Raw genomic sequence first — 23,472 nt, 5'->3', positions numbered from 1 at the left:
GACATGTTTCAATGTCAAATGCAGCGAAACGCAAATGACGAGAAGAAATGTCTCAAACCCCAACAGACGATAAACCCAAACCCGAGCGACAGAACTCGCCCCGCCCCCGGGAAGAGCCCGAAATCCACTGAAATCCCACAAGACACCGACACGACACCAGACAGAACAGAGACTCACTCAGAGCGAAACAGGATCATGTGTCGTGGGTTTATACGAACACTTCAAGACCAAAATGCCGAGGCCACAGCAGCAAACACAGAGACGAGACACAATAACCAACGCAAGTCAGTGACTAAAATCACTTTTAAGGGCAATTTTTTTTTACAGACACTTAATAATCCATTTTTATTTATTGCTTTGGTTGTGTTTAGTTCAACAATGATTTATTCAAGTGTATTTTTGTGAACAAATCCTCGCTGTGAGTCAGACACATTAGACTCGTCCTGTGTTAACAAGTCTGTTTTATTTAGACCTGTTGTTTGTCTTACACTTCCTGTGTTAAATGTTCTTTAGAAAGTCAACTTTATTGATCATTGAGAGGATGTATTTGCATTTTTATTCCATGGTCATTATATTAGTTGAAATTGGTCTCAAAATGTCAATATTATCGTTTATCGCAATAAATTCTTGGTCAATTAATCGTCCAGCAAAATCTGTTACCGTTACAGGCCTATTTGCGAGTCTTTTTTTGTTGAGTTTTCTGGTGACACGTTTGCTAATGTGCAGTGTTGGGAAGGTGACTGTTAAAATGTAATCCCCTACAGATTACAGATTACATACACCAAAATGTATTTTGTAACGTAATCCATTAAATTACTTCAGGTGAGTAACGTAATCTGAATACTTTGGATTACTTGATACTGTCATGCTTTTTTAAAACTACATGAATGAACCAAACACATCCTGAAAATTCATGTTTGTTCTCTTCAAACTGGCCCTGGTTTAGACCTGGTTTAGACCTGGTTTAGACCTGGTTTAGACCTGGTTTAGACCTGGTTTAGACCTAGTTTAGTCCTGGTTTAAACCTGGTTTAGACCTGGTTCTAGTCTTGGTTTAGACCTGGTTTAGTCCTGGTTCTAGTCCTGGTTTAGACCTGGTTTAGTCCTGGTTTAGACCTAGTTTAGTCCTGGTTTAGACCTGGTTTAGTCCTGGTTTAGACCTGGTTTAGTTCCTGGTTTAGACCTAGTTTAGTCCTGGTTTAAACCTGGTTTAGACCTGGTTTAGACCTGGTTTAGTCCTGGTTTAGACCTAGTTTAGTCCTGGTTTAGACCTGGTTTAGACCTGGTTTAGTTAACCTGGTTTCTGGTTTAGTCCTGGTTTACTTTTAGTCCTGGTTTACCTGGTTTAGTCCCTGGTTTAGTCCTGGTTTAGTCCTGTCCTGGTTTTAGTTTAGTCCTGGTTTAGTCCTGGTTTAGTCCTGGTCCTGGTTTAGACCTAGTTTATTCCTGGTTTAGACCTGGTTTAGTCCTGGTTTACCTGGTTTAGACCTGGTTTGTTTAGACCTAGTTTAGTCCTGGTTTAGACCTGGTTTAGACCTGGTTCTAGTCCTGGTTTAGTCCTGGTTTACCTGGTTTAGTCTGGTTTAGTCCTGGTTAGTTAGTCCTGGTTAGTCCTGGTTTAGTCCTGGTTTTACCTGGTTTAGACCTGGTTTAGTCTTTAGTCTGGTAGTTCTGTTTTAGACCTGGTTTAGACCTGGTTTTAGACCTGGTTTAGCCCAAAATGTGAAACAGGAAAACTCTGTGTAATCCATTTATTTCAACAAAGTACTGTAATCCAATTTCACTGAAACAGTTGTTGAATACAGTTACTCATAGTTTGTAGACTTAACTCTGTACATTAGTTACTTGCTATGTGTTTGCGTCCATGTAACTTGTTCTAATGAGATTCTGGTTTAGACTTCCTGTGTTAAATGTTCTTTAGAAAGTCAACTTTATTGATCATTGAGAGGATGTATTTGCATTTTTATTCCATGGTCATTATATTAGTTGAAATTGGTCTCAAAATGTCAATATTATCGTTTATCGCAATAAATTCTTGGTCAATTAATCGTCCAGGAAAATCTGTTACCGTTACAGGCCTATTTGCAAGTCTTTTTTTTTTAGTTTTCTGGTGACACGTTTGCTAATGTGCAGTGTTGGGAAGGTGACTGTTAAAATGTAATCCCCTACAGATTACAGATTACATACACCAAAATGTAGTTTGTAACGTAATCCATTAAATTACTTCAGGTGAGTAATGTAATCTGAATACTTTGGATTACTTGATACTGTCATGCTTTTTTAAAACTACATGAATGAACCAAACACATCCTGAAAATTCATGTTTGTTCTCTTCAAACTGGCCCTGGTTTAGACCTGGTTTAGACCTGGTTTAGACCTGGTTTAGACCTGGTTTAGACCTGGTTTAGACCTAGTTTAGTCCTGGTTTAAACCTGGTTTAGACCTGGTTCTAGTCTTGGTTTAGACCTGGTTTAGTCCTGGTTTAGTCCTGGTTTAGACCTGGTTTAGTCCTGGTTTAGACCTAGTTTAGTCCTGGTTTAGACCTGGTTTAGTCCTGGTTTAGACCTGGTTTAGTCCTGGTTTAGACCTGTTTAGTCCTGGTTTAGACCTGGTTTAGACCTGGTTTAGACCTGGTTTAGTCCTGGTTTAGACCTAGTTTAGTCCTGGTTTAGACCTGGTTTAGTCCTGGTTTAGACCTGGTTCTAGTCCTGGTTTAACCTGGTTTAGACCTGTTTAGTCCTGGTTTAGTCCTGGTTTAGTCCTGGTTTAGTCCTGGGTTTAGTCCTGGTTTAGTCCTGGTTTAGACCTGGTTTAGACCTGGTTTAGTCCTGGTTTAGACCTAGTTTAGTCCTGGTTTAGTCCTGGTTTAGACCTGGTTTAGTCCTGGTTTAGACCTAGTTTATTCCTGGTTTAGACCTGGTTTAGTCCTGGTTTAGACCTGGTTTAGACCTGGTTTAGACCTGGTTTAGACCTAGTTTAGTCCTGGTTTAGACCTGGTTTAGACCTGGTTCTAGTCCTGGTTCTAGTCCTGGTTCTAGTCCTGGTTCTAGTCCTGGTTTTAGTCCTGTTTTAGTCCTGGTTTTAGTCCTGGTTTTAGTCCTGGTTTTAGTCCTGGTCTTAATCCTGGTTTTAGTCCTGGTTTAGACCTGGTTTAGACCTGGTTTAGTCCTGGTTTTAGTCCTGGTTTAGTCCTGGTTTTGACCTGGTTTTAGACCTGGTTTTAGACCTGGTTTAGCCCAAAATGTGAAAACAGGAAAACCACTCTGTGTAATCCATTTATTTCAACAAAGTAACTGTAATCCAATTACCACTCACTGAAACAGTAACTGTAACTGAATACAGTTACTCATAGTTTGTACTCTGATTACTTAACTCTGGTACATGTAATCTGTTACTCCACAACACTGCTAATGTGTGCATTGCGTCTCCATGGTAACTTGTTCTAATGAGCGTCTAAATTCAGATTCTAGTTTTAGTTTACTTTGTTCACTTCGTTCACTTCGAGAGCTTTTGTTTGGACACAGAGTGGGTCAAGAAGAAGGCAAAAAGTCTCCAAATCGATGCTGATCACACTACTGGGGGTGCTGTGTATGTGTGTGGCGAACTGTTCAGCGGTTACCATGGTTACACAATCTACAAATCTCATCTCGTCTCGTCGTCGTGGACCCGATCTCGCGCCGTCTCGTCTCGTGAAAACTGCGTCTTGTCCCGCCCCCCACTGCGAACCGTTTTAAAGTGTGAACGCGTCCCAACACGTCGCGCTGGGGGTGTTCTACGTGTATGTGCGTGGTGGAATGTACAGCAGTTAGGTCCGCGTACCATTATTTGTTCTTTTGAATTTCAATTAAGAACGAAAAACAGTAAAATGGGAAAACTGTTTATTTCATTTTTCCGTTTTAGTGTCAAACAAAAACAGATCGTCCTTTATTTACAATATTTAATTTAAAGTAAATTTAATTTTATTATGTCTTGGTGCCTATTTTAATTTTGATATTTTATTCTCTCTGGTTTATTTGCCCCGGACGTTCTGCTGCATATTGCACCTCGCGTGTGAATTCAGCGTCAAACATGGATCTATAATAAAAACTATTTTTATTATAGTTCTGCGGTGTCGACTGAACAAAGTTTATCGCCTCGCTGCTTCCTCTTTCTCGTCCTGGAGTTCAACAATGCCTTTCTAAGACGTGAAAATAAAAGCGTCGCTATAAAATATGACGACAACGATTTTTCAGGCGAGTCCTTCAGCAGCAGGACTTTCTTAAACACAACAGACTCCAGGCAACTCCAAAACAGTAAAAAGTTAACACATCGCACCAGGAAAAATATGGTTAAAAGGCCTTTATTTGAATGGCCAAAGCCGACATGTTTCGACCTTAACTGGTCTTCATCAGGGCTTAATTAAAACAGAACTCGGGCGTGGCCTTCAAGTAGAACACATCAACCAGTAACAGGCTGGAGTAAACTGGAGGCCGACAAAACAGGTGCACAAGAACAGGACATGGTACAGGCAAAAAAAAAAACCAAAAAAACACACACATCATTACCATTAATGTTGTTTCCATTATTATTGTTACCAATAATTTATTAATATTTATAGTTTGTATCATATTTTTTTTATATTATATTAGTGTTATTTTTATCGTGTAATATTTGTTATTTTTTTATTTCTTTATTTTTTATTATTATTATTGCCATCATTATCGATATTAACCATAATAACAATAATAGACATAGAGAACCTATCAGCCTACAGTGGTTGTAAATGCAACATTAATAAAAGAACATATTATTAAATTTGATCTGTCTTGTTTTTCATAATTTTTATAATATAAGGTTTAATAATATGTTCTTTTATTAATGTTGCATTTACAACCACTGTAGGCTGATAGGTTCTCTATGTCTATTATTGTTGTTATGGTTAATATCGATAATGATGGCAATAATAATAATAAAAAATAAAAAAAATAAAAAATATTACACGATAAAAATAACACTAATATAATATAAATATAATAAAAATATAAAAAATATGATACAAACTATAAATATTAATAAATTATTGGTAACAATAATAATGGAAACAACATTAATGATAATGATGTGTTTTTTTGGGTTTTTTTTTTGTGTCCTGTTTTTTTTTTTTTTTTACTGCCTTGCTGTTCTACTTGAAGGCCACGCCCGAGTTCGGATTTTTTTTTGTTTCAAATTGTCAATGAAAGACAGAGATGCAGCAGCCTTGTAATTACGATGACCAAAAAAAAAAAGAATGAAAATTTATCAACTGGACGTGTTAGGCCAGATAAACATCAGCCAATAGAAAACGAGGCTGCCTCTTTACCTATTGGCTGTCAGGTCATCAACTCCCTACGTTTCTAGTGTAATTGACTCGTCGGGATGCAGGGATCACATGGTTTATGCAGCGGTTCTTAGAGGCTTTTTCAAACTGTCACTTCCTCACAAAGTTTGTTGCGATGGCGGACGAGAATCCACGACCAGTTCGCCGCAAAAGAAAGTCAGTTCTTGAGGTCGCGAAAGGGGAAAAGGAGCGAAGACAAACTGAGGTGATTCTTGGAGCCAGCGATTGCGCGAGTGTCTAAAAACTCGCATGCACAAATTTGTAAGCTCCAAACTTTAAGCCCCGATGAAGACCAGTTAAGGTCGAAACATGTCGACTTTGGCCATTCAAATAAAGGCCTTTTAACCATATTTTTCCTCGTGCGATGTGTTAACTTTTTACGGTTTTGGAGTTGCCTGGAGTCTGTTGTGTTTGAGTTTTGATCCTTTTTTCCAAGAGCGCCTCTACTTGCTCCTACTGATTGGAAAACCTGCAGCAAACAGCCACATTTTTGTTCTTTCAGCAGAACTTCCTTCTCAAGAATCATTTGGATCATTTAAGCACTTTTGGAATCGCCGATCTCCACTGAACTAAAGGTAAAAGGAGCTGTTCACTTTCAAATGTGTTTTCACACTGTGTCATTAAATCTTTCTATCTTCACGGAGACCAAACCAGACCAAGTTCCAGGTCAGATCTGTGGAGAGGCGACCCCGCTCACTGTCAGAATGTCTGTTTTTCTTGGTATTTTTGAGCTATAAAACCACCTGTAATTGAATAAATGTAAAGTTGAGCTGTTTAATGTCACACTGTGGAACATTCCAGGCAGAGCAATCATGTATCCATAGAAACAACAGGGTTCCCACACTTTTTCAGTGACAAAATTTAAAAACTTTTCCATGACTTATTCCGTGCCTTTTCCAAAACTTTCATTGGCATTTTCAGTTTCCATGACTTTTCCAGGACTTCCATGACCGTAGGAACCCTGAAGAAACAAGTAGGTGATGGATCCTGAACCAAAAAGTTTCATAGTGCATCTTTAAACTACCGCTTCATGACATCACAAGGTGCAACAGACCATTTAGAGTAGAGCCCGACCGATATATCAGCTGGCCGATATTATTGGTCGATATGGGCACCTGGAGGCATATCAGCTATCGGCCGATATGCTTGCTGATATGGGCCGATATTTCACGTGGGCATGTTATACCTCGTTATAAAACTTAGACTCTCTACATTCTGTTCATTTAATCCAATTTACAGACAGATAAATGTCCTGATATGTGGCTCCGCATCAGTATTTATCTGTGGTGTAATTTGTCTGTGTCCGTACTGTCCCTGAACACACCACCAGAGTGACGTCACTTCACTGTGTTTGTTTACACCCGCAGCCGTGCGCAACACTGAGATTATTTTCTTTTTACGGACAATCGGTTAAAGTCTGGATTAAAAGGACATTTATTAATGCAGATTTGTGATGTGGGAGTGTTGGAAATACATCGACTTTGAAGCTAGTTTTGGCTATTTGTGATTAGCGATTAGCTGCTGTAGCTCCCGCACATAAACAGACTGTTTTCTATTGGTCTATTGTAAAGTGATTATATTGTCCGTATATTTGTTACTGGACCTGCATTGATATGTAAATGAGCTGTGAATAGACGTGTGAATGATCCACATTTATGCATATAATTAATTACCGCGGCGCGCACGTTTTTAAGGCTAAAGGCTAATAGCGGTAGTTTCTTTACTAGCTAGGAGTTATGGGTCGATCGCGATCGAAGCGGCTCTTTGAAGTGAACAACGGGAGCATGTTTCTTATTAGGAGCCGTGTTTTCTTTTTCTCACTTTTTCTCTTCATGCCGCATGTCGACCCGTAGTTTGACAGCAGCAGCGGCTGAAAACGAAACTTTCAGAAATCTGCGTGTGCATAGGATGAAAAAAAAAAAGTGCATATTTGGCTGCAGTTCAGCATAAAATGAATAAACCAGGACTAATCTTGGGCTCGAGTGAAGGAGTGACCGAGTCCCGACACTCAGTCCTGGTTCAGTTCTGGTTTAGTCCTGTTTCACACATGGTTTAAATCTGTTTTAGTCCTGGTTTAGTCCTTTTTCAGTCCTGGCTCAGTTCTGGTTTAGTCCTGCTTGCAACAAAACAATCTCAAGAGCCACTTGGGAGCCGAAAGAGCCAGCTGCTTTAGTGAGCCGAGCCAAAAGAGTCGGTTCTCAAAAAAAAAAAACTGGAATACCCAACACTAGTAGCTAGAATGTGATGCAAAAATGCCATTAGGCCAAACTACTGTCTGTAAATATGATGTAAAGAGTCAGAATAACAATAAATGTTTCCTAAATAAACCCAATTTAGAATCCACTAGAGCCAAACCTAAGTTTTTTAAACAATTCAAGATTTACAGTGAATTTTTACATCACTAAATATATCGGTAAATATATCGGTGATTATATCGGCAGCTCCAACTCCCATTATATCGGTTTCATATCGGCCACAACAAAATCCATATCGGTTGGGCTCTAATTTAGAGCTTTGGAGACATAAACAGACTAATCATAAAGAGTTACTCAAACAACTCCAGGTCTGTTTTTGAGGGAACAACATTAGAACACGACTAAAACCTCACAAGAGTCAGTTTAGGAGCTTTAAAACAATAAATATAGTTGTATTTTTGTGTATTTCTGTTAAAATATTTTCTCTTCTGCTTGTTAGTTGTTATGATTTGCCTGGATTGTTCCACAGTATGGCATTAAAAACAACATTTATCGCTCAAAAACACCTTCGTTAAACACGTTTTGGGCTGTGAATGAAACGAAACACAACTCCAGGTCTGTTTTTGAGGCGGGAACAACATTAGAACACGACTTCAACCTCACAGGAGTCAGTTTTGTGCGATACAGGAGCTTTAAATCACCATCTCTAGTTTTCATAATCAGGTCGAATGAGGCTCGGATGACGGTAATTTGAAAAACACACCCACCTCTGTGTCTGTAAACTGCCTCTGGTTAAATATAACGACCGACCCCGCCCAGGCTAAACACGGCACAAACGCAGCGGTGACGGGGACGGCGACGGCGGCGGACGACGGCGACGGGGGAGGAGGCCGGGCTCGTGTCTGTGACGTACCTGGATGACGTTACTGTATTTGACGATTTCTCCCAACAGCTTTTTGTTCTCCGAGTCATTCTGCTTCTGCTCCAGCTCTGCGGCATGCTGGGAAAAAAACAAACAAGAAAAAACAGAGAGGCAATGAACCATCAGATAATGCAAACAGGTCAGAGAAAGACAAGAAGAAAGAGGAAAAATACAGACTTACACATGAATACTACTATTATACTACTACTATTATATACTACTACTATTATACTACTGGTCCCGGTCAAGCAGAAGTAAACAACAAGGCCAAAAATTCAAGTTAATTCATCTGATATAAAAATGTATTGAACAGATACATATGTACTCTAGTTTATGAAACTGTTGACCTTTTTTTCTGTACCATATTTGGTTCTAAAGTTCCATCCGTTTTAAACAGACCATGTATGAAACATGGAACAAAAATTATTTCCCAAATTTCAAAGACCTGCAAAAATCATGTAAATAAATGGATGTATTTCATCATATATCTTGTGTTATTCCATCTTTGAACTGTTGATGAAGGGACATGATTTTTCAAAAAAAATTAAAAATGTAAAAATTTGCTTGGAAGGACTGACATATTTTATAGAAATAGTTTCCTTTCATTTTGAAGTAATATTAAAGTTTCAGAAGAAAAAAGCGACAAATGTAAATGTAAAATCCTGCACCTTCTACTTGTTTGTACAATTTTCCCTCCGTTACTTTTCCCTCCGTTACCATGAACTTTCTTAATAAAAAATCTCATGAGTCAAAAAGTAAGAGGTTTTTCAACCTAATCTTGTACCATATGGTAGAAAACTATATGAAGCAAATATTCAAACCAGTTTGTTAAGGATATGGAAGTGAGAACCAAGAGTTATCACTGTTTGGATTTATTGACCAAAAAGTGCTGCATATTTCATTCCCTCCGTTACCGACATGAGTTTTTTAATTTTTGTCAACAACTTGAAAGAATCTCACAGGTTTAACTTGACCCTGTTGGAGTGTAACTCTTTCCTACATTCTGATACTTTACTTATTTCAATAGTCCTGGTTTAGTCCCTGGTTTAGTCCTGGTTTAGTCCTGGTTTAGTCCTGGTTTAGTCCTGGTTTAGTCCTGGTTTAGTCCTGGTTTAGTCCTGGTTTAGTCCGTGTCATATGCAGTGCAAAAATTTGATATAATCTCGGGTTAACAGGGGTGTATGGTGTGGTGTGTTTTTGTAAGTTTGTTGTGTCCATTTGTGTGCAGCGTGTGTGTGTGTGTGTGTGTGTGTGTGTGTGTGTGTGTGTGTTTTACCTGTAGTTTCTTGAAGAGGTCGGCCTGTGTGTTGTTGTTTCCCTGTTTTCCTTGTTTGGCTTTCCAGAACTGTTTCTGCGCCGAATATCTGTTCATGGGGCAAACCTTAAACAGACAATCTGAAAAACACACACAAACACACACAAACGCACAACATAAACACACAACACACACACGACGCACACCAAACACAAGGCACACACAAACGCACACAACACATACACAAAACGCAAACAATAACACACAACACATGCACACACAAACACACACAAACGCACAACATACACAAAACGCACACACACGCACAAGATACACACACAAGACACACACAAATACACATACACACAAGATGCACGCAAGACACACATGAATGCACACAAACACACACACAAACATAGACAAGACACACACAAGATGCACAACCGCACACAAACACACACAAACACACAACACAACACACAAAACGCAAACACAGACACACACAAACACAGACACAAACGCACACAAATGCACAACACATACACACAAGACACACACAAGACACACAGGACACACAAAAACACATACACACAAGATGCACACAAGACACACATGAACGCACCCAGACACACATGAACGCACCCAGACACACATGAACGCACCCAGACACACACAGAGACAAGATACACACACACACGCAAACGTACACAAACACAAACGCACAAAAGATGCACAACACATACACACACAAATGCACAGAAAATACACACATATATACAAACACACAACACAAAACACAACACAGACACAGACACAGACACAGAGTGAGTAAATCTGTCGTCAGTTCGTTTCAGTTTCATTTTTCACAAAGTTGGAAAAGTTTTTGTCACTAAATAAAATTTTTAACATTCTGAGATTTATTCATGCATCAGGAATCGACTGAACCGATATTTGGAAACCGATTCTGATCTGGCAAATGTTTCAGTATCGACGCCGATATCACATATCAATATCAGATCTCAGATCTCAGTATGATCCAGGATCAGTTGCTGCGTCCCTCGTGTTTGTTTTTTATGGCAGTACTGATTATTTACGCTTCTGTAATCTGGATTATTGTGTTAAAAAAACAAACTTCCACTCGTGTCATGACACAAACATTCATCATTAATCGTGGAATAGTTTATGTAGCAGAGAGAAGAGCCAAAAAAACAAACACACTGCACCTCTGAACTTCTTGGGAGGATTGGCGAGGTCTCCGGCGTCGGGCTGGACCACGCAGCGGTCGTCCACCAGCCTGGAACAGAGAGAGAGAGAGATCAGAGTCAGTGTCCCAGGCTCAAACAAAACTACACTGTGTACAACACTACACTGTGTACAACACTACACTGTGTACAACACTACACTGTGTACAACACTACTCTCTGAACAAAAGTACACTCACAACTAGAGCCCGACCGATATATCGGCTGGCCGATATTATCGGCCAATATGGGCACCTGGAGACATATGGCTATCGGCCGATATGCTTGCTGATATGGGCCGATATTTCACGTGGGCATGTTATACCTCGTTATAAAGCTTAGACTCTCATTTAATCCAATTTACAGACAGATAAATGTCCTAATATGTGGCTCCGCATCAGTATTTATCTGCGGAGTCATTTGTCTGTGTCCGTACTGTCCCTGAACACACCACCAGAGTGACGTCACTTCATTCGCATGTGTTTGTTTACACCCGCAGTCGTGCGCAACATTGAGATTTTCTTTTTCGGACAATCGGTTTGAGTCTGGATTAAAAGGACATTTATTAGTGCAGACTTGTGATGTGGGAGGAGCCTGTGTGAGCGGTGAGTGTTGGAAATACATCGACTTTGAAGCTAGTTTAGGTTTTGTTAGCGGTTAGCTGCTGTAGCTCCCACACATAAACAGACTGTTTTCTATTGGTCTATTGTAAAGTGACTGTATTGGCCGTATATTTGTTACTGGACCTGCATTGATATGTAAATGAGCTGTGAATAGATGTGTGAATGATCCACATTTATGCATATAATTAACTACCGCGGTGCGCAGCATTTACGGCTAAAGGCTAATAGCGATAGTTTACTAGCTAGGAGTTATGGGTCGGTCGCGATCGAAGCGGCTCTTAGTGCCGACTCTTTTGAAGCGAACAACGGGAGCCTGCTTCTTATTGGGAGCCGTGTTCTCTCTTTTTCTCACTTTTTCTCTTCATGCCGCATGTAGACCCGTAGTTTGACAGCAGCAGCGGCTGAAAACGAAATTTTCAGAAATCTGCGTGTGCATAGGATAAAAAAAGTGCATATTTGGCTGCAGTTCAGCATAAAATGAATAAACCAGGACTAAACTTGGGCTCGAGTGAAGGAGAGAGATAGAAACCGAGTCCCGACACTCAGTCCTGGTTCAGTTCTGGTTTAGTCCTGCTTGCAACAAAACCATCTCAAGAGTCGCTTGGGAGCCGAAAGAGCCAGCTGCTTTAGAGAGCCGAGCCAAAAGAGCCGGTTCTCCAAAAAAACAAAAACAAAACTGGAATACCCATCACTAGTAGCTAGAATGTGATGCAAAAATGCCATTAGGCCAATCTACTGTCTGTAAATATGATGTAAAGACAATAAATGTTGCCTAAATAAACCCAATTTAGAATCCACTAGAGCCAAACCTAAGTTTTTTAATCAATTCAAGATTTACAGTGAATTTTTACATCACTAAATATATCGGTGATATAAAACTAGACTCTTTTTAAAACTCTATTCTTTTAGAGTCTGATCAGAGCCACAGTATGAACACTGTGTTTTCTCTACAGGCTGTGGTCACTGCTGCTGCTGCTGCTGTAAAACTGTAGATCACAGTTACACTCACAATTTGCATGAAACAAATCACAACAGAGCAGAGGAATCCCTGCTTTGAATAAACGATAAAAACACACACAGAGACACACACACACCTCAGCTCGTCAAGAAAAACACACAGAACATCAACAGTACAGACTTTTATTCAGGACTTTTACACCTGTAGACGACGTTCGATTAGTCGATTAAAACCTTTCACCACGCCCCCTTTTCAAACTATTTACGATCTCTAACGACACTCAAATGGCACAGTTCTGTTGTGTGTGTTGTGTGTCGTGTGTGTCGTGCGTCGTGTGTGTCGTGTGTGTTGTGCGTCGTGTGTGTTGTGCGTCGTGTGTGTGTCGTGTGTGTTGTGCGTCGTGTGTGTTGTGCGACAGAAGCGAGCACAAAGCGCCTCCTTCCTTGTTGACTCTTCCTCTCGTCTCCCACCTCTGAAATTCCAAACCCTCATGAGAGTTTCTTTTGTCGTCCGAGGGGAGATGAGTCATTCGCACGTGAACTTTGACCCCTGCGTGCATAATTACAGGCCCCGTTTTAGCCCGAAATATTCCACGACCACTTCATGATAATTATACTTTAATTAGACTTAATAAAACATGAACAAAGACTCATTTATATCAACACCAGGGGAAGAAAAAATAAAACTGTTATAATAAAAAAGGACTGAAAAAAGAGACGATTAAATACTTAAGTAAAAACATAGTAGTAGTAGTAGTAGTAGTAGTAGTAGTAGTAGTAGTAGTAGTAGTAGTAGTAGTAGTAGTAGTAGTAGTAGTAGTAGTAGCAGTAGTAGTAAGAAGTAGTAGTAAAAGTAGTACTAGTAGTAGTAAAAGTAGTACTAGTAGTAGTAGTAGTAGTAGAAGTACTAGTAGTAGTACTAGTAGTAGTAGTAGTAGTAGTCAGTAGTAGTACTAGTAGTAGAAGTAATAGTAGTAGTAGTAGTAAAAGTAATACTAGTAGTAGTAGTAGAAGTACTAGTAGAAGTACTAGTAGTAGAAGTAATAGTAGTAGTAGTAGTAAAAGTAGTACTAGTAGAAGTAGTAGTAAAAGTAGTACTAATAGTAGTAGTAGTAGCAGAAGTAGTGGTAGTAGTAGTAGTAGTAATAGTAGTAGTAGTAGTAGTAGTAGTAGTAGTAGTAGTAGTAGTAGTAGTAGTATTCATTGTAATTCATTGTAATAGTATTTTTAAAATGATTCAATTTTGTTGTAAATTTACATTTTAATTTTACATCAAGAAGCAATTTGTGAAGAAAAGTTGAAAATCTGTTGAAAATGACACGAACACGTCACACTGGAAGAATTCTGCCCAAAAGTTCAGCACAATTTACTCAAGAAACAGATTTTTTCCAACTATTTAAACAACATTTCAACAAAATAAAGGTGTTTTATGTTATTTTTATTTTTTTATATTTATTTATTTTTATTTGTCAAACAATAATAATTTCAGAGTTTTGACTCTGTGTACATTTCGGTTGCTAGGTAACAGTTATAGAATTCACAGAGAGATGTCGTAATTTCAAATCAGGAAGTAAAATTTGAAACCTAAAAAATGACAAAGCTGCAAAGAAAACTGTGAAATGTTTTGCAAAATCTTAAATATAATGATCTGGAATGTTCCATGGAAGTCACACCATGGAAACTCATCCATCAGCATTTCTTCATTACGGATGTTTCTGTTGCTCAAAAATACAATAATTCCTTCTGTGAAAAGGGGCGACTCTCCACAGATCTGACTTGTCATGTCTCCATGGTGACAGTCAGGTTTAATCTACACTGTGGAACATTCTAGACAAAGAAATAACATCTCCATGGAGACAAGAAATGAAAAGATGAAAAGGTTATTAATCAAGTCGTGACTGAGCCTGAATCTTTCTTGATAAACTCTTTGTTCATCAAGATCTCAGACTCACTTCCTGTTTTATCAAGACAGAGGTGCCCACAATTTTTCAACACGTCAAGTTAAAATAATCGACCTACTACAAAGAGAAGCAAACTGTTCTGCACTGAAACACTCTGCAGCGCTTTTCTGGACCTTCGCCCACAGATTGAGAACCTCTGCTTCAGAAGAACTTCCACTGGCACTTTACACAAAACTGAACAAAGTGAAGTGAGTCTGTGTGCGCCGTACACGGGGAGGAGCGGCACTGACGTGAGGTGTTTTAAAAAGTTGAACCTGCCCTGTGACACACGCTGGTACACGAGGACACACACTGTTACGGACAAACCACGCGCAGGGAGCGAGTGTGTTTGTGATGTACCGTGCAGTGTCCGCGGGCTCCAAATGAGCGCACAGGCTGCAGAGAGACGCCCTGCACTCTCCCGCAGGCTCCAGCAGCCTCCCGCACAATCCCACACCCTCCTGCATGCTCCAGCACCCTCCAGCACCGTCCGAGCATGCTCCAAGAACGCTCCAGCACCCTCCCGCACAATCCCACACCCTCCCGCACAATCCCACACCCTCCTGCACACTCCAACACCGTCCCACTCCTGCACAATCCCGCATAATCCTGCACCCTCCTGCATGCTCTGGCACCCTCCAGCACCGTCCGGCATGCTCCAAGAACGCTCCAGCACCCTCCCGCACAATCCCGCACCGTCCAGCACCGTTCAGCACACTCCAAGAACAATATGGCATGCTCCTGCACAATCCCACATGCTCCCACACCCTCCTCCACGATCCTGCACACTCCCGCACGATTCCACACGCTCCAAAAATGCTCTAGCACGCCTCCGCACGCTCCAAGAACACTCCCGCTTGCCCCTGCACACTTCCACACACTCCCGCACGCTCCAAAAATCCTCCGGCACAAACCCACACCCTCCCGCACGAACCCGCATGCTCCAAGAACACTCCGGCACGCCCCTGCACCCTCCAAGCACGATCCCGCACACTCCTGCTCGCCCCTGCACACTCCCATACAATCCCGCATGCTCCCACACCCTCCGCCACGCTCCCGCACACTCCCCGTCACTGCTGCTCGCCCCTGCTCACTCCCGCACGATCCCACATGCTCCAAAAATGCTCCGACACACCCCTGCACGCTCCAGCACAATCCCGCACTATCCCGCATGCTCAAAGAACGCTCCCGCACACTGGTACAAGTTTACTGCTGACTCCAGCGGCCGTAAGGAAATATAATCGCACTTGTCGAGTGTCAGACCTCGAGCCCGAGACAAGACTGAGTCTAAACACGATCGAGTCCGAGACGAGTCCTACGACACTGAGCACTACTCACACGACCCTGGAGATCGTCTGGTAGATCACGATCGACGTGTTGGGCACCACTGGACTGAGGCATGAACAAGTGCAGGGAACTGTAATGTAATAATTAGAGCCCGACCGATATATCGGCTGGCCGATATTATCGGCCAATATGGACACCTGGAGACATATCGGCTATCGGCCGATATGCTTGCTGATATGGGCCGATATTTCACGTGGGCATGTTATACCTCGTTATAAAGCTTAGACTCTCTACATTCTGTTCATTTAATCCAATTTACAGACAGATAAATGTCCTGATATGTGGCTCCACATCAGTATTTATCTACCGTGTAATTTGTCTGTGTCCGTACTGTCCCTGAACACACCACCAGAGTGACGTCACTTCACTCGCGTGTGTTTGTTTACACCCGCAGCCGTGCGCAACACTGAGATTATTTTCTTTTTCGGACAATCGGTTTGAGTCTGGATTAAAAGGACATTTATTAGTGCAGACTTGTGATGTGGGAGGAGCCTGTGTGAGCGGTGAGTGTTGGAAATACATCGACTTTGAAGCTAGTTTAGGTTTTGTTAGCGATTAGCTGCTGTAGCTCCCACACATAAACAGGCTGTTTTCTATTGGTCTATTGTAAAGTGATTATATTGGCCGTATATTTACTACTGGACCTGCATTGATATGTAAATGAGCTGTGAATAGACGTGTGAATGATCCACATTTATGCATATAATTAATTACCGCGGTGCGCACGTTTTTACGGCTAAAGGCTAATAGCGATAGTTTACTAGCTAGGAGTTATGGGTCGGTCGCGATCGAAGCGGCTCTTAGAAGTGAACAACGGGAGCATGTTTCTTATTGGGAGCCTTGTTTTCTCTTTTTCTCACTTTTTCTCTTCAAGCCGCATGTCGACCCGTAGTTTGACAGCAGCAGCGGCTGAAAACGAAACTTTCAGAAATCTGCGTGTGCATAGGATAAAAAAAAAAGTGCATATTTGGCTGCAGTTCAGCATAAAATGAATAAACCAGGACTAAACTTGGGCTCGAGTGCAGGAGAAAGATAGAAACCGAGTCCCGACACTCAGTCCTGGTTCAGTTCTGGTTTAGTCCTGCTTGCAACAAAACCATCTCAAGAGTCGCTTGGGAGCCGAAAGAGCCAGTTGCTTTAGTGAGCCGAGCCAAAAGAGCCGGTTCTCCAAAAAAAAAAACAAAAAACTGGAATATCCATCACTAGCAGTGACAGTAACAGTAGCTAGAATGTGATGCAAAAATGCCATTAGGCCAATCTACTGTCTGTAAATATGATGTAAAGAGTCAAAATAACAATAAATGTTGCCTAAATAAACCCAATTTAGAATCCACTAGAGCCAAACCTAAGTTTTTTAATCAATTCAAGATTTACAGTGAATTTTTACATCACTAAATATATCGGTGATTATATCGGCAGCGGCAACTACCATTATATCGGTTTCATATCGGTCACAACAAAATCCATATCGGTCGGGCTCTAGTAATAATAATGTGAAGTGGATTTATTTTCCAGCTGTGTGTATTTTAATAAACTAAACTCAAATCTTTTTTTTTTTTTTTTCAGGTTTGCAGCTGGCGTCGGTTTGTTGAAGTTTTTAAAGAGCCACAGCTGAGCAGGAACAAAAGAAAAGAACAGTTTAAAGAGTCTGAGGACAAAAGGCTGAAAAAAGCTCAGGGAAAAGAACAGAATACAAATAGACGAGGGAAAGTCTCCGGGACCAGACCTGCTGCTGCTGCTTCTGTCCCGATCCTGAACCTGAAAGTGACACTTGGACTTTATAAATCTGCCGACGAGAGACAGACCCAGATATTCATGTGTTCACCGTGAACTTAAAATGTACAGTTTCATGACATCACAAGGTGGAACAGCGTGTTTGAAGCTTTGGAGATGTAGACAGACGAATAATAAAGAAACACAACTCCAGCTCTGTTTTTGACAAGGAAACTAACGATATAATAACGACTTAAGGCTCAATTTTGTGTAATTTTGATGTAACTTTGAAAATATATTTAAAACAGAAAAGCTGAATATATTTTGTACAGTATTCCAGTACACGTATTTTGAGTACTTGGAATACTTTGAAGTAGAGTTGTATAATATTATAGTGAGAATAGAGAGTCTCATAATCAGTTTTATTCTTGGTCCTGTGAGGTTCATTTGGTCGTCTGATAATTGATGTTATTAGGTTCTTTTTTTCAGACCAAGAGTTTGTTTTGATCCTGACAGTTTGGATTGTTCCCCGTGTTCTTCCTTAAGGATCTGCTCAGACCGGAGAGTCAAAAAACGCGCTGGACACATTTGTATTTTGAGTTTAGACATCCCGACACGTGTCTTAAACATCGTGGACTAACAGGAGAAGGTGTCCGTTGTCCTGGAAACAAGTGACATTTCCCGTCCTTTTCCCGGAGTGACGTACCAGACTGAGAGAGACTTTAGTGTTTTTAATACATAAAACCATCAGCAGAGACAATTGGCTCGACGGCTGCGGTGTGTTTATATTTATATTCTAATAAAAAGACTGGTTTAGACTTAGACTTAAACAAACTTTATTGATCCACAAGTGAAATGATTTGGACTCAGGAGTCACACATCACAATATAATATAATAACAAAGAGAAAATATTAAAATGGTGATAAATTCTATATAAGCAGCAAAAAAGAGCAAGAGACAAGTGTCAGAAAATAGTCTGATTCATGAGTCGGTTTCACTTGGTGGAAACCGTGTGACCTCGCAGCATTAGAATTTGTTCGCTCGACAGTAGACGGGTATTTTTTTTATTTAACCAATCTCTGCTGTTTGGTCGTGACGTTTGTAATGTACCAATAACTGGGCTAACTGGTATATTAAGCTTTTCCTAAATCCCGTAAGAAGAAGAACAATAACGTCTTTCCTCTTGATAAAATTCACCAAACATTCAGCTTTAAATCTTCGATCTCGGGAATCGTTAACACAGAATGTCTGACTCTTCTCTGATTGGCTGGTGTCCAAACTCACACGTCCGGGGTTTTTGTAAACCGTCTAGTGTATTCTGATTCCTCATCTAGTCACTAGAGAGAAATGAAATTGAGCGGAGGCACTAGATGGCACCAGACGGACTAGTCAAAAAAGACATAATAATATAAATGTAAATGTACAAGACAAAATAAAATTGAAAAATAAGTAAAACCACAGCCTTATACAAGAGGTCAGAGGAAGACAGAGCAACAACGACATGATGATGATTGACACCTCTGTGAGTTGTTCAGTTAAATCAGGATAAACTCTACAAAGTGTTTTCCATTTACATTATACATTATACGTTAATATAACTCTTGATTTTGGGGTTAAACGGGAACTTTGGTCCAGTGTTACTTCATTAACATTTCCAAAAATATTAAAACTGATTCTGTGAGAGTCAGATTTAAAGGTCCGTCTGATGTAAAATAACTCTTTTCTCATTGTATCTTCTGCACATAAACAAGCACAATTTGGGTTAGGAACTATGGAACTATGAAAGTCCGACTATCGCTCCTCCCCCCACCCGTCCTGAGAAAGCACAGGCTCCGCCCTCCAAACGTGACGCAGGCTCTGAGTGAGCCGCCCTTCCTCTGCCGTCTCAGGGAGGGAGGGGGAGACAGACGTGACCCTGACAGAGGCAGGAATAAACTTTTCTTCATCATGGAGATACAGCGCGTTCAGCCGCATGTGTTGGACCCGGAATCGGACGAGGACTTTGAGGAGCACGAAGCTCAAGCACCACGTCCACATCAGCTGAACATTACTGATTGGTAAAGTTTTAATAAACATTAGTAGATAAACTTATTATATCGTGTTCACTGTAGTCAGGGTGGAGGTGGGGCGGAGGTGGTGGAGCGGGAGGGGGGCGGGTGTGAAGCGTTTTCTGCTATGTCAAACGTGTCATACGTAAATCTGCCGCATCATCGTTGTAGCAGCTTTAGTTCATTGTCACGTGGGAGAGTGGCAGAAATACACTGCAATTTGTAAAAAAAAAAAACGCCAAATCAATCTAAAAACACTTCAGCGACAAATGGTCCCGGTCAAACAGAAGTAAACAACAAGGCCAAAAATTCAAGTTAATTCATCTGATATAAAAATGTATTGAACAGATACATATGTGCTCTAGTTTATCAAACTGTTGACCTTTTTTCTGTACCATTTTTGGTTCTAAAGTTCCATATGTTTTAAACAGACCATGTATGAAACATGGAACAAAAAATTATTTCCCAAATTTCAAAGACCTGAAAATCATGTAAATAAATGTTTGTATTTCATCATATCTTGTGTTATTCCATCTTTTGAACTGTTGATTTTTTTTTTTAAATGTATTTAAAATGATAAAATTGTTCTGGGAAGGACTGACATATTTTATAGAAATAGTTTCTTTCATTTTGAAGTAATATTAAAGTATTCAGAAGAAAAAAGCGACAAATGATGTAAAATCCTGCACCTTCTACTTGTTTGTACAATTTTCCCTCCGTTACTTTTCCCTCCGTTACCATGAACTTTCTTAATAAAAAATCTCATGAGTCAAAAAGTAAGAGGTTTTTCAACCTAATCTTGTACCATATGGTAGAAAACTATATGAAGCAAATATTCAAACCAGTTTGTTAAGGATATGTAAGTGAGAACCAAGAGTTATCACTGTTTGGATTTATTGCCCAAAAAGTGCTGCATATTTCATTCCCTCCGTTACCGACATGAGTTTTTAAATTTTTTGTCAACAACTTGAACGAATATCACAGGTTTAACTTGACCCTGTTGGAGTGTAACTCTTTCCTACATTCTGATACTTTACTTATTTCAATAGTTCCTCTAGTTTCTGAATAAGAGACATTTGAATGTCAAAAATCTGCCCATTTCCCTCCGTTAACACTTGACCAGACCCAAATACAAGGCCCACACATCACTCTTAGAAGGTAGAAAGATCTGAAAAGTTGATTTTCCATGAGACGGGCCCTTTAACGCTCTTTCACGTTGTAGCTTATGTTATGTTGTACCTTAATTTATGTCTAATTAGAGACAAAAAAAAACAACACTTTTTTCTCACTAAAACTGTACAGTCCAGAGCCTAAACTGCACGATGTACAGTCATGTATTTATGTTCATTTAGGTAAGTAACTCTATTCTGAACACCCCCAAATAAAAACACACCTGTACCAAAATACACTTTACAAAAATAAATATTCTGAATACTAATTTTGCGTTTCATTTACTTGCAAACATGGAATTGAAACTGAAATTTGACAACAGGATCGTCTCTTTGCTGATTCTGGTTGGCTGCAAACTCCGTCCTAAAACGTCCTGATTACAAAACCTTTAGTGTAATAATAAAAGCATATGTGACTAAGTGATTTTATTCTTATTGTTTATTCAGCTTTTCAGTTCATTCACTGACGTCTGCTCAACCGAGAAAACAGAAGACAAAGCTGCGCACCGCCCACTCATCTCAAACAGACCTGGAAACAGCCCACTCGACCGAAACAACCCAACGTTTCCTTTCTAAATACAACTCTTAATCACTTCCTTTCTGCCGTTATTAGCTTCTCACATCGGCGTCGCACAATGGCCCATAGGAAGCGTGATTAAGAGTCGACTCGTTGAACGGGAAGTGGAGGTGGGAGAGCGGAGTGACCTGACGCAGTTCAAACAGGGCCAGGCCTCGCACCGGGTTAAATATGAACCAGTGATAAAGACGACCTGGCAGGTTTGAGCTAATTTTAGCCTGAGAACTACAAAACCGCAGAGAAACCGTCATGGCAGCTTAGCCCCGGCACAATAAACACCACAATAAACACTACATCAGCGTATTGTTCTGTAAAGATCTGCACACAAGCGGGCAAAAGACTGGACTCACCCTCTCATTCATTCATTCAAGTTTTTGTTTTTTCAACTTTTTATATTTCTATTTTATTTTTCTATTTTTATTTTTTTACATTTAATTTTTTTCATTTAATTTTATTATTATTATTTTATTTTATATTTTTACATTTTTTCATTTTCTACATTTTATGCTTTTATTTTATTTAAATTTTACATTTTCTACATTTTATATTTTAATTTTACAGTTTATATTTTTATTTTATATTTTTTTCATTTTCTACATTTTATGCTTTTATTTTATTTTTATTTCACATTTAATTTTTTTTTTACATTTTAAATTTATATTTTATTTTTATTGAACATCTTCCGTTTTCGACATTTTATATTTTTATTTGACTTTTATATTTTCAATTTTCATTTTCTAAAATTTTTAAGATTTATTTTTATTTTTAATTTATTTTCTACATTTTATATATTTTTTCAATTTTCCATTTTATATTTTTATTTTACACTTTTCATTTTTTACATTTAATTTTTTAAATTTATTTTAAATTTTATTAGTTTTACATTTTTTCATTTAATTTTTATATTTTCTTTTTAAACTTTCTACATTTTATATTTCTGTTACATTTTTAATTTTCTACATTTTATATTTATATTTTATTTTTATTTTACACTTTTGTGGTTTTATAGGTCAAAAATACTCAGGTATTCTGACTGAAAAGTTACACAATGCAGCTTTAACTTTGCATTTACTACATAATTCTGTACATTTTACTTCATATATTAGAAAATATATTGAAAAAAACATGAATGAATGAGAGGGAATCCAAAAATGTGACTATTATCATGTGTATATTTCATTTTTCTTTACAACAGAAGTGAGAATTTTGTTATTTTAGTGCTAACATGAAAATATTTGACCTGCAGAAGGTTGAACAAGTCACTTGTATGAGTCATTATTGCTTCATTCTGCTGTTTGTGTGTTTTGAAACGGTTCACTGAGAGTCTCTGCTTCATTTCGACAGTGTCAGTGAAACGGTACATTTTACGTTTCAGTTTTCAGGTTTGGTTGTTGTGCTGATGACGCATTATTTAGAGTGAAACATGAATAAGGAAAAAAACATTGCATCAGTTGAAGCGAGTTAGAACAAGCTGATAAGAGGAAGGAGCCAAAACTGTAACACGGACGATAGATCAACACGGAAAAACAAACCGAGAGGAAAAGGTCCTGGGTTATGAAAACTGACTCTTGTTCTAATGTTGTTACTCCTCAAACACAGACTGAAAGTTTCAGAACAGGGAGTACCTCAGTGTCTGCGCTCACAGGGAGTACCTCAGTGTCTGCGCTCACAGGGAGTACCTCAGTGTCTGCGCTCACAGGGAGTACCTCAGTGTCTGCGCTCACAGGGAGTACCTCAGTGTCTGCGCTCACAGGGAGTACCTCAGTGCTCTGCGCTCACAGGGAGTACCTCAGTGTCAGCTCACAGGGAGTACCTCAGTGTCTGCGCTCACAGGGAGTACCTCAGTGTCTGCGCTCACAGGGAGTACCTCAGTGTCTGCGCTCACAGGGAGTACCTCAGTGTCTGCGCTCACAGGGAGTACCTCAGTGTCTGCGCTCACAGGAGTACCTCAGTGTGTGCACTCACAGGGAGTACCTCTGTGTCTGCACTCACAGGGAGTACCTCAGTGTGCACTCACAGAGAGAACCTCTGTGTCTGCGCTCACAGGAGTACCTCAGTGTGTGCACTCACAGAGAGAACCTCAGTGTCTGCGCTCACAGGGAGTACCTCAGTGTCTGTGCTCACAGAGA

The 23,472-nt window shown here is 39.7% G+C and overlaps 1 protein-coding gene across 1 annotated transcript in view; it reads right to left on the bottom strand.

Moving 5' to 3' along the window:
- itpr2 (inositol 1,4,5-trisphosphate receptor, type 2) overlaps positions 1 to 23,472 on the bottom strand; it is a 246,649-nt gene that overhangs the window by 207,320 nt on the left and 15,857 nt on the right. Inside the window, 3 exon segments of the mRNA XM_055155239.1 lie at positions 8,464 to 8,550; positions 9,749 to 9,867; positions 10,951 to 11,021. Of these exon segments, the coding sequence (XP_055011214.1) occupies positions 8,464 to 8,550; positions 9,749 to 9,867; positions 10,951 to 11,021 (277 nt within the window).

Source organism: Boleophthalmus pectinirostris, unplaced genomic scaffold, assembly GCF_026225935.1.
Source record: "Boleophthalmus pectinirostris isolate CB_2022bp ecotype Guang Dong unplaced genomic scaffold, ASM2622593v1 HiC_scaffold_2, whole genome shotgun sequence".
NCBI lineage: Eukaryota > Metazoa > Chordata > Actinopteri > Gobiiformes > Gobiidae > Boleophthalmus > Boleophthalmus pectinirostris.
This window is presented reverse-complemented; position numbering and strand designations above follow the sequence as displayed.